At 35.6% G+C, this 12,786-nt stretch overlaps 1 protein-coding gene across 1 annotated transcript in view; it reads right to left on the bottom strand.

Moving 5' to 3' along the window:
* Positions 1-12,786, bottom strand: part of LOC150110175 (uncharacterized) — a 525,668-nt gene that overhangs the window by 362,186 nt on the left and 150,696 nt on the right. The window contains exon 8 of the mRNA XM_090391921.1: positions 2,066-2,104. Within this exon, the coding sequence (XP_090248047.1) occupies positions 2,066-2,104 (39 nt within the window). The remainder of the gene's footprint in view (positions 1-2,065; positions 2,105-12,786) is intronic.

The raw sequence follows: 12,786 nt of genomic DNA, 5'->3' as shown, positions 1-12,786 counted from the left end.
CCAACAAAAACACCTAATAAAAATAGAGAATCTAACTGGAACAAGTCCACTCCTTTAAATACTTGGGATCATATATACAAGAAGATGGTAGACTAGACACAGAAATTAACAACAGGATAAAAGTGGGAACAAAGCTATTCTATGCAATGAAAGGTCCACTCCTAGATAAGAAAGAAGTCACCCAAAATACCAAAATGGCAGTGTACCGTTCAGTGTTTCTACCAACATTAACACACAGTTGTGAGTCTTGGTGTTTAACAACAGGAAACACAAATAAACTGCAAACAATTGAAATGAAATATCTTAGGAAAGTGGCACAAAAAACAAGACTAGACCGAATAAGAAATCAAACCATAAGAGACAGTCTTCAAATTGCACCTCTGAATCAATTCATAACACAAGCCCAAAGTGGTTTGGACATCTTAATCGAATGGAAGAAGGAAGAATAGCAAAAACTGTATACGAAAGCCAGAAAATAGGAAAAAGAAACATAGGCAGACCCAGGAAAGGTTGGCAAAAGGAAATTAAAGAAAAATTGTAAAAGAAGGGAATTAACTGGAAAGAAGCAAAACAACAAACCTTGGACAGGACGGCATGGAAATCTCTTTGGCAAAATCTCGATGCTTAAAAGCATAAGAGATCATAGACGAAGAAGAAGAAGAAAATGTGATCTTATTTTTGTTAGATATGTAATATTAACTTTTTATTTAATAAAGCTTTTCTTTTTTCAAATAAAAGTCTTTTATTTTCTTTATATATCCCTATTATGGCCAAAGTATTTTTACCTCTGAGAATGAAGTTTTGCTTAACAAAGTAATTTGATGGAATGCATCCTGTTTTTTAATCAAGGTATGACTGCGTGTATATATATATATATATTACTATGAAATATGGATTGATCAATTTATTTTATAATGCCAAAATGAAGACAAAATGACAATTACTCTTCACTTATGAAAAATACAATTCTGACACATGATTGCTTTGGTACTGAATGCGAGTTTTTATCTGTATGATCTCTGATGAGAGCCAAGTTCCAAAACAGAGAGAGTTTAATCCGAAAATGCATTAATATAAGGAAAATATACAGGTGCCTGGACAGCTCTCATGTCTTTTAAATGGTGCAAGCTAAGGCAATTCTGATGACAGAGGTTGTATTCTCATAAGTTCTCAGGTCTTTTTTTTTTTGAACCTTTCCAAGTTTTATATATATGTATATATATTTGGTTATGAATTAAGGATGGTGCTTTTTATATTCACATAGTTAGTTGAAGTATTATTACACATACTTTTCATTCTTTCTTTATTCTGCAATTGTGCTGAAGCACCAAATATTCAGCTGAAACATAATGAATTAAATTTTATAAACAAAAGTTTTCAACAAAAATTATTCATACAAATTTGATAATTTTTATGAAAGATTTTCAAAACATTGGTTTATAAAATTTAATTCATATGATTCTTCTAAATATTTGGTGCTTCGGTGAAATTTCAAACCACATATTTGGTATTCAGCCAAAGCATGGTTTGGTGCATCCCTAGTAGATAATGGTTCACTTTCAATGTTTAGCTGGTGTTTTAATTCTAATCCTAGCAAAGGACTATTAGCACTTGTAGGGCAACATTTGAGCATGCTTGAGGAGGAGCTTCACTTTTTCTTTTACTTTGACCAAACACACGCACAAAAGTTCAATTGGATTCGAAATCCATCTGCATTATTATAAGAAAATATATTGGACTTTGAACTTTCGATGAAAGAAAAAGAGTAAATAAGTGTTATCATTCAGTATTCCATGAAAGAGCAGAGATAACCAACTCTCAGCAAACATTATAGCAAGTTTTATCTATAACAAACTGCCATAAAAGCATCAGACAATGCCACATAGCAACAAAATTATATGAAAAGAAATTTATTATAGCAATTTTACACTATGATGATAATTTCGTTGGTCCCTATGACTCCTCTAGAGTGAAGATCTGCTGTCGAAACTAAGTTAATTTTTTAAAAAAACCCACAAAATCAAATGTAAAGAACATTACTTGATATATATCCAAACAAACTTACTTTCCTGCCATTTTTGCTGGTCTTCCACAAGATAAACATCTAGTAAATTAAAAAGAGAGAGAATATAATGACAATTCAATGACAACTTAGCAACTTGCTTTTTTCAAACTAAAAGTAGCTAACTTTACCACAGATATCCTAATTATTTTGTAATAGTAACATAATGTGCATTTCATGTGGGACAATGACTTACAATTATTATAAGGAAAATCAGTTTATCGAAGGTATTAACATTTAACCTTTTCAGTAGCGAGCTACAAATGTGCATCTCACCTTCTATGGCATATAAATATGTGCAAAAAAATGTGGAAGATTGCTAAGAGATTACAGCACCTTTCTTCAAAAACTTGAAAGATAATGTAAATTCATAGTTAAAATTTGAACATATGTATATAGATAATGTTTTGGGGATAGAAGCATAGTGATGTATACACATGCCATTATTGCCCAAAGTATTAATGAGGTCTCAACAGAAATTATCTATAACCTGGGAGATACTGTGAGTAGAGGTCATGACAGGCTCAATAGCCTGTCATAGTCAAGTAATTTGGCATCTTAGAAATCTGCTTACTGCTCATCATAGGGTGGTTAATATCATCTGCATTGTTTGCTATACCTTCACATTGTGTCTGTTCTTCTGGTCAGTCCGTTCTTTTGCAAGATGAAAAACCCACATAGCAATAATAATTGAATGTGGGTTTGAATAGTCCTAGATGGGATTTGAGCTCAGGTCTTTCCAAATGAAGGACATTGGCTGAGATATGGAGGTTCTCATCATAAAATATACCACTGCAAATTACATGAAATTAATGTAATAAAATACCACAACACAAATATGCAGAAAATGTCTATAAGGAAAGGAATGACAATGAAACTCAAAGTCCATGATTATTTAACATAATTGTTGATGAAATAGTAACAGAATTTAAGAAACAGAGATTGAATGGAATAAAAATTAAGAAAGAATATTTAAATTATGGTTGGATATGCAATAGTATTTGCAGAAAATGAAGAAATATAATCATTGAAATGCAATTATTTAAATTCCAACAGATGTGCAACAGTTTTAACATGAAAATACCAAAAGAAAAATCACAAAGGATTTTTTGTGATTTTTAACCAAAAGAATAAATAAGATATAAATTGACATGCCGCTCCCTTGAAACAACCTATGTGAAGTTTACTTGAATTGTTTGTTTGTTTACAATGTCAATGCTCACTACATTTCCCTGTGTTATTGTGTGTCAGTGTAAATTATAAACTGTTCCAAGTATAGGTGCTGTTGCTTCCAATGAAAAGAAGAAGATACATAAAAACTTATTACGTTACATACTAATATTAAAATGTATGGCCTCCCTCAATGAGTCCTTAACACCTTGAAAGTCTAATAATAATAATAAAATGATTAGATTTAGTAAGCATGGTGTATTAAACACCGAAATACTCTGTAGGTTAAACTTACCTCACACTACTGTTGATACAGTTGTTAAAAAAAATAAAATAAAGTTCTCAGTGAAAAGTGAAAAACTGCTAAACTAATTAATACTACAGTTATCTGTAAACGTGACAGTCTTATTAATGAAATGGAAAAACTTTTAATAGTGTAGATTGATGATCAAACTGGTTGGTGTGTGTTCTCTTAATTCAAGCAATACATAACTTTTTTGTTTGCAAAAATTGGTCTAAATTTTTGGTTGTGTATCTGACATAAAAGAAATGCTTAATTTATCTCATTTTGCATATACATGACAATTAAAAATGTTATCAAACCATTACACGTATTTACAAGTGAGGAAAGAAAAAAAAAAGGCAGTGATTGGAACCTAATGTGTTGTATGACTGGGGTATACATGTGAAATGACATGAACATGTGAAAGGAAAATGTTAAGAAAAATTGTTCATAAAACAAAATTTGACAGAATAAATAATGAAAAGATTAATGACGAATGTCAATAACAATCTATAAATGAATGAATAAAAAAAAAGGGAAGATCAGAATGGAATAGATGAATAGCATCGATTCAAGAGGAGTTAAATTATTAAGGAACTGGAAAGTAAATATGAAAAGACCAAAGACCAAACAGAAGACCACAATATGGATAGACTGTACACAATAAAGTATAAACAAAACAAGCTGAAGCTTAAAGCAAAAAGTATACTAGAAATATGACTTAAGCCATAGGGACAGTTCTCAGTATCTTTACAGATTGAATATCCAGATGCATTTTGTTGAGAGAAAAGTAAAAGCTTACTTTGTTAATTCTCACACATAATTGGCAAGATATTTTATCTTTATTATTTTTTTCTACTTTTATTTTTGCTAGTGTAAAAAGCAAATATTCCCTGAGATAGAATAGTGAGCTCAAGAGGCACATATTCCATAGAAATCCCCACCTTTCACTCCCTCTATCTTTTCAGATGATTTTTTAAAAAAAATAAATAAAAAAAATAGTACTTTCAAATCTTAAATCCAGCAGAGAGAGAGAGAGAGAGAGAGAGACAAATGGTGGAAATATTAACACATCAAAGAAGTAATTTGGTCTTAGTGGAGTCAAACATTTGGCAAAAATTCTGAGGGATAAATATCATATTAGATGTAGACTATAAAACAAGAGAGAAAACAAGGGGTCTCTTCTAAAGGATGAGCTTAATAAATTAGACTATCAGTACAGTTGCACACCTTTATGATGATAAGGCAGCACACAAAGTTGCCACTAGAGTGAAGCCAAAAATAGCTTGTCATAGACAAGCTTTAAAGAAAAAATAAATTTTAGCATTAACAAGCAAGGAATTTTTGTAAATTATATTATATCTAGTATAATTTAGTTATGATTGAATGTGGGCTGTATAGAAGGTTCTATGAAATTTATATATGAGGTGTGCTGAAAAGTTGTGATAATTACCGTGAAAGAATTGACGTAGAACCATGTAACTTACATATTATTTTACATATTCCCCATGAAGTGTTATACACTTACTGCAATGCTGCTGTATCATTTGTAATCCTCTGGGGAAAATGTCTTTCCTTGTTACACAAACTGGTCCTCAGTTGCAGATATGACTTCATCATCTGTGCTAAATTTTGTTCCTTTCAAGTGTTTCTTGAAATTTGGGAATAGGAAATAGTCAGATGGGGCCAGGTCTCTGGTGAATAAGGTGGATGAGACAGACAATGAAAGCTCAAGATGTGTATCGTCTGTTGGGTTTCATGACCAGTGTGAGTAGGTGAATTGTCCTGCAAAAGCAGCACACCTCTGCTCAGTTTCTTGCAACTTTTTTCCTTCAGTACCTCTTTCAATTCCTTCAGAGGCTGCTGAATAAACTGCTGCTCTAACAACAGTTTCAATCTTTTTTTTTTGATGTACTTGGTAAAGATTACACCATCCATATCCCAAAAGACAAATGCAAGAACCTTCCCTGGTGGCTTTTGTGTTTGGAACTTCTTTGGCTGTGAAGAACCTTTCTCTTTACTCCAATGACTGTTGAAATAATCTCTGGGTCATGATGAAGCCATGTTTCATCAACAATGGCAATGAGCCCAAAGATTTACACCTGATTTCTCAAAATGACCCAAAAATTCTTTGAGATGACAGCACATGTTTTCTCCTTTGGTCGGCATTCAAACATTTGGGAACCCACTTCACTGAGAGCAGAAACTCTGCATGTCCAGATGTTGGTGGACAATGATCCCAACTCATTCCTTGGCTATCCCCAGAGTCTTTGCAATGATTCTGGCTAGTATTCATCTATCATCAAGGATCACGGCATGTACTGTGTCGATGTTTTCATGTGTGATTGTTATGGAAGGTCTTCCTGACCTGGGAGATTCTGTTGTATCAGGATGTCCAGTTTTAAATTTAGCCACCCATCTGGCGACTGTTGGATATGCTGAGGCACAGTCCCTCTAAAGGCTCACACAAAGTTTGGCAAATATAAGTTGAGAACTTTTCTTGCAACATAAAATGCATGATGATGGCCTGCACCTCTGTGTCTTCGAATTTCTTCAAAACATCCGACATGTCTTTTTATATATCCTAAAAGAAAAAAACAAATTGTTATTTGATCAAACATGGGGATTAAACGGTTCTAAGATATGTTCTTTCTTGTGGTTTAATATCATTTTTGTTCTAGGTGTTTATCAGAACTTTTCAGACCCCCACCCCTCACATATATAGAAAATGAAGAGATAACAGATGTTAATGCAGCAAGCTGTGAAATCAATAGTATTCAGGAGAATGGAGTTACAGGAGTAAATGAAATGTGAAAGAGTATAAATTATGTGGTTGAAAGTAATGCATGTGAAAGTTGTACCAACAGACTGTAAGATGGCATGGGTAATAGGTAGTAAGAAAGAAAGTATGACCATCAAAGGCAGAGAGAGAGAAAGAGATTAAAGAGCAGTGAGAAAGTATTTCAGGATATGAAGTGTAATGAAGATGAAGCAATTGTAAAGTGAAATGAGGAGAATAACATGTGGGAATGCTGGAATAAAAAGTTGGCAATTTGAATGAGGTGTCAAATGATTCGAGAGTGGCTACATATGAGGATTCATTAATACGAGAAGGTACACAAGGTTTGCTTTCCTGGGAGTAGAATGAGCAGTGTGGGTGAAGAGCTGTTGTGAGGAGTAAGCAAGCAAACAGAGCAAGGAGAATGCAAGGATGAATATCAGGAAGTTGCTATGGAGAGTAAAAGATAACAGTGTGGTAGAACAGGTAGTTGTGCTACCAGGCATAAACAAGTGATGAGTTGAGATGGTAAGTGAAGTGTGATGCTGGTGGTGTTGTGTAAGAAGAATAGAATTCATTCTGTGAATATGTGGGATGAATCTGAGAAGTCAATCAATGTAATAAAGAGATAGGCTACATTTAAATGGATTTGGTGTCAATCAGTTGGAGCTACTATTGCTGCAAGAGAGCAATTACTCACTCAATTGAAGACCTGAAGAAGCAAAAGGTGGCAGAGGTGATGTGGAAGAGCAGGAAAATAGGGCAGGAGAGAGCTTGTGAATGAAAATGTAAGTGGCACCAGTGAAGAGAATGAGAGAAAAGGGACACAAAACAAAAGGGAAATGGGGAGGGGGGCAGGATGGACAAGGAGATATTGTGTGAAAGGAGCCGATGATGTACATGGGAGTGGATGTGTGAGTGTGGCTGGGAAAGGGGTATTAATTGAGTATATTCATCTAAAAATTGTTGGAAAAGTGCGACATAGCTGGACGAGATGACATTCAGGTGTTTTCTGAAGACAGACAGGTCAGAAACAAAGGAGAAATTGGCTGGAGAAAATAGTAGAATGATAACACACCATTCATGAGGGTATAGTACAGATTTTAAACACCCCCCCCCCCACCATCCATTCTATCTCATTGATAGTCTACTTTCTTCTTTTTCCAGGAACTTTACCTTCTATTACTGTTCTGAGAAGTCCTCCTTCCATTCTTTCAATGTATTTTAACTTCCTAACACCCATTCATTTGTACACCTTTCAGCATATAATATCCTCAACAGCCTTCTGTCACACTGCATCTAAGCAGCTATCCTTTTCTTTTCTGACTTCTTCAGGTTTCAAGTCTCACATCCATAAGTTGCTGTTGGAAAAAACAACTAAAAAATCCTCACTTTTGTTCCTGTGGAGAAAGAACCATCCTTCAAGATTTTAGACAAGTCTCTGACTGTTGTTTTAGTCATCCCTAATCTTCTTTTGATGTCTTCTGAACAGCAATTCTGCACATTAATAATGGATCCCAGGTACTCTACCTTGCTGACTTCCTCAATTCTTTCTCCATTAAGGTACTTGTTTCTCAGGAGCTATCCTGTCTGTATTTCCTTCGAGAACCATAATCTTTGTCTTGTTAGGATTGAGCTGAAGTCCTTTCTATTACTGATCTCGTTAACTTAGTCAAGAATTTGTCCTAGTTCTTCCTTATCATTACAAAGGAGTATGATATCATTAGCATACCTCAGATTACAGATCAATCTACCACCTATCCTAATTCCTGTCTTGAGCTCATCCAATACTTCATGCGTCCTCAGCATAGATTCTAAACAAGTGAGGAGAAGATAAACATCCTTGCTTAAACACCCTTTCCAACCTGAAGCCAATCAGCAAATCCAATATCTGTTCTTACCATGGCTTCTTGCTCCTTGTACAAATTAGTTATCAACCTGATAGTGTGTTGAGGAAAACCCATTCTTTTCATTATTTCCCACCATTTCACATGCTGAATACAGTCAAAAGCTATAGAATAGTCTAAGAAACACATTACCACAGGGAGTCTAAATTCTTTATACTTGTCTATGATCTATCTAAGGCAAAGGATCTGATCTTTGGTACCCTTATCTTTCCTAAAACCTACATGTTCCTCAGGCATCTGACTCATCTTTGGCCTCAATCCTATTTAGAATGATCTTCAATAAAATCTCGCTTGCATTAGATATTAAACTAATAGTTACATAGTTCTTGCAATCCTTCATATCTCCCTTTTTATGTAGTGGTACAAAAACAGACTTCTTCCTGTCTATAGGCCATGATCTTGTCTCCCCTACTTTCCTTGTAATCAATCTATGAAACACTCTTATCCCTCCATCTCCCTGTGGTCTTAATTAACTTTTCCTTCTGCACCTGGAGCCTTATTGCTGTTAGGCTGCTTAACTGCTCTTTCAACTTCATGCCTTAAGTAAAGGAGGTTCCAAATCAAAATTTTCCTGATGAGAGGGCTCCTCCAAATTTTCTTTATCCACTTTGTTGTACAGTTCTTCACAGTATTCTTTCCATCTGTTTTTGATTTCCAATTCTGCTGTTAGTAGTGCTCCATTCCTGTATTTGATGACATTCACTCTGGTTTTAAACTTGTGCTTTAGGTCATGAACTAAATGAAACTCCTTTAATAACTGTGCTCCCCTCATCTGAAACTCTATCTCTTCACATTTATTAGTATAAAACTTTTTCCTTCTCCTACTTGATGGCTCTTCTAAGTAATCTCTTATATTCTTCAGTCCATGTGCCTCTTTGTTTTTCCAACCACCTTGTTTGATTAGTTTCCATGTTGAATGTGATATCCATGGGTCTCTTGGTCTTCTTATTGGGTTTCTTGGCTGTATCCTGTATTATCACTTTGACTTTTTCCCAAAGCACTTTTGGTGAATTCTTCTCACTAGCCTCCAAAAAGCATCCAACTGAGTTGATGTTTCTTCTCTGAACCCACAATTATCTAAAATCCAGTCTAGTGGAATATGCCTGACTTGTAAGTTTTCAGAATCTTAGACTTACTTTGGCTCTTAATAGCTCATGGTCTGTACTACAGTCTTTTCCAGGACAAGTATGCACATCAGAAATACTTACTTCTACTGCTGCAGTGGCAGGATGTATTCAATCAATCTGGTGCCTTGACCTATCAATGTTAGATGTCCAAGTATAGGTAGGTCGTGTATGTTTCTGGAAGCACGTGGTAATAACTACTCTGTTAGCATCGGCAAATTTCAACAGTCTTTCACCACAGGTATTACGTTAACTGATACCGAACATGCCACACTCAGGCCTAACTCTCACATTCTTTCCCACTTCACATTAAATTCCCCTAAGATGTAAAGTACGTGTCTCTCTCTCTCTCCTTGGTAAGGAAAACTTACACAGTCCAAAACAGTGTAAGTTTTCAAAGACTTCCTCACTGTCATCATCAGGCCTATCCGCATGGGATGCATAACTATCATGATTGACACAATGGTAGGATGAGCCTTAAGTCCAATACAAAGTTATCCTGTTATTAACGGGATTATAACCAAGAAGGGGTTCTTGTCTGAACTGTCTTCAGTATCACAGCTATCCCTCATGATGCTTTGAGACACCTCCCAAGTAAACAACTAGCTTACAATCCTATCTTTCTCCATTCAATCTAGTCTCTAATAATTCCCAAGATGTCAATTTTATACCTTTTCATCTGTTTACAAACAATCTCAAGAGGACCCCCATATGTAGATCCCAAACATTCCACACAGCTATGTAAAATTCCTCACTAAGATTAATCTTATACCACCTGTATTTTTCATTCACAATATCACTGACTTTTGTTGGAGACTGTAATATATTTCTTGAACAGGATGCTCTGCCCTGAATGTGTCTCTGATTATTCTGCATGACAACTGATGCAGCATGAGATGTATTATAAAGCACAACCATATTAACATTTTGGAGTGAAGTCAATACAAGAAAAAAGTGGTAAGGTTGCAGTCGATTTCTACACATATCTGAGAAGTTTTCTTCCCCAATTCATACCATGTTGGCCAGGTGGGTTGGGACTTCCACCTACTAGGTGAGACAGACTCCCATTTCATAAAAAGAAATGAAATAGCAAAATAGGAAAGATTCACCCCCTAGCCCTCAAATACCCTAATAGCATTGCAGATGGGGGGGGGAGCAATAAGAAAAGAATGAAGGAAAGCAAGAAGGAGATGGACCAGTCTACAGATAACATAACAGATGTATATTACATGAAGTAAGGCATGGTCCAGCATCAGGTATTATCTCGGGTTTGACATGCCCATACTCACTAAAGTGAGCCCTTGCGGATGTGATATGACTAAGGCTTTGAATTACAGGCCAATATGATTGTCTGGAATTCTGACAAACAAACAGTAAACTGGATACAATGTGAAAGGTGTTGATCTTATTGACAAAATCTAGTAGGCCTGTACAGGACTCATCCCTAATTTCATTAACACCATCAACATATCCATACAATAAGGATGACTTAGGAAGGATTTAGTTAGTTAGTGTAGGATCATTTCCAGTAATCATTTCGATCTTGAATTACTAATGCTTTTCCTTTGAAATAATAAAATTATTATTCTTCTATAGAGAGAGCAAGGTCTTCATTTCTCGATAAGACAAATTCGGAGATGGAGGGTTTGGCTTTGAAAAGTATTTGGGCTATTTGGACTGCCAAAAGTCCACAAAATGAGTATTGCATTACATTCTGCGGTGGACTGCGCTGGTTCTCCTGATTCTCTACTGGCCGAGGTGGATGAAATAGTGAAACCAACTTGCACTTCTTATCATGTTATTCAATAGGTGTTACAGTTTTCCAAATTTTGGCATTCGCAGGAAAGACCTCTTCATTTATCAAAAATAGTTCTCATTCTAAAGAAATCAGAGCTTCGCATTTGTCCAGAAAATATCCTTGTCAGCCTAGATATTGTGTCGCTATTTAAATTTGTTACTTTAGATGTAAAACTTCCTCAAACAACATTTTCTGGCAGATATTATCAACATATTTTACCTTGCCAAAATAAACTTTACCAACAAATTGAGGGCACATCAGTGAGTAGTTCTTCTCTTTCTTCCACACTAGCCAACAATTGGATTGCTTTTTAAGATCTCCGATTACTTTGTCAACCAGATGGCAGCTTTCATTTCTCAGTATTCATAAAGAAAACATATAGCGTACTTTATATTCATCCTGTTTCACACCATCATGACTGACAAAAATCTGGCACTTTAAGACTTCAGTATATTGAGCATACTCCCTTGGCTCCACTGAATTACTACTCTCCCAAGAAATAAATCACACTGAGTCCACCTTTCTTAGTCTAAATTAAAGATACCAAGAAATTATATACTTGGTTTAATCCTTTATTCAAGTGTAAGTAAATGAAGTTTATGCCTGAAGTATTTTCAGGACTGGGGCAACTCATGGTAAAGGTGGTATGACTTCGCATCACTTCTCTTATTATCCATTAATGCAAAGCACATCTTCTTTGCAGACATGTATAATGCTATGCATTATAGGAAGAGTCACTACCCAGAACGGTTTCAAACTTTATTGAGGTCTCCTCAGTGGAAGCCAGACTCAGAGGGGATACCAAGATTGAAGTAACGCAGAAGTCATATTTTCCTATACAAGTTGCTAAACGGTGTCATACCTTATTATTAAATTACTCTGGATCAGAGAAAGGTTGTTGGAAGTTTTTTCACTTGGTTAAAATATAAATTACAGAAACCAAGAAATTATATACTTGGTTTAATCCTTTATCCAAGTGTAAGCGAACGTAGTTTGCGCCTGAAGTGTTTTCAGGACTGGGGCAACTCGTGGTAAAGGTGGAATTGACTTCACATCACTTGCCTTAGTGTCCTATAATGCAAAACACATCTCCTTGTGGACAAGTATAATGCTATGCATTATGGAAAGGGTCACTAACCAGACCGGTTTCAAACTTTATTGAAGTCTCCTCAGTGGGAGCCAGACTCAGAGGGGGATACCAAGATTGAAGTAACGCAGAAGTTATATTTTCCTACACCAGTTGCTAAGGTTACCAGGTCTGGCTCCCACTGAAGAGACCTCAATAAAGGTCGAAACTGGTCTGGGTGGTGACCCTTCCCATAACGCATAGCATTATACATGTCTGCAAGAAGACGTGTTTTGCATTATGGGATACTAAGGCAAGTGATGTGAAGTCATACCACCTTTACCACAAGTTGCCCCAGTCCTGAAAATACTTCAGGCACAAACTTTGTTTGCTTACACTTGGATAAAGGATTAACCTCTCTACCAGCCGAGGTGGATGAAATAGTGAGACCAACTTGCACTTCTTATTAATGTTATTCAATAGGTGTTACAGAATCGTATCCCGATTTTTCTGGACGAGTATATGCGTCCTGCTGGTTGGGGTGTTAAACCAAGTATATAATTTCTTGGTATCTTTAATTTATAGTATAACCAATTG

This window comes from Typopeltis vanoorti, chromosome 1, assembly GCF_054136105.1.
Source record: "Typopeltis vanoorti isolate ZY-2024b chromosome 1, IOZ_Tvanoo_1.0, whole genome shotgun sequence".
Lineage (NCBI taxonomy): Eukaryota > Metazoa > Arthropoda > Arachnida > Uropygi > Thelyphonidae > Typopeltis > Typopeltis vanoorti.
This window is presented reverse-complemented; position numbering and strand designations above follow the sequence as displayed.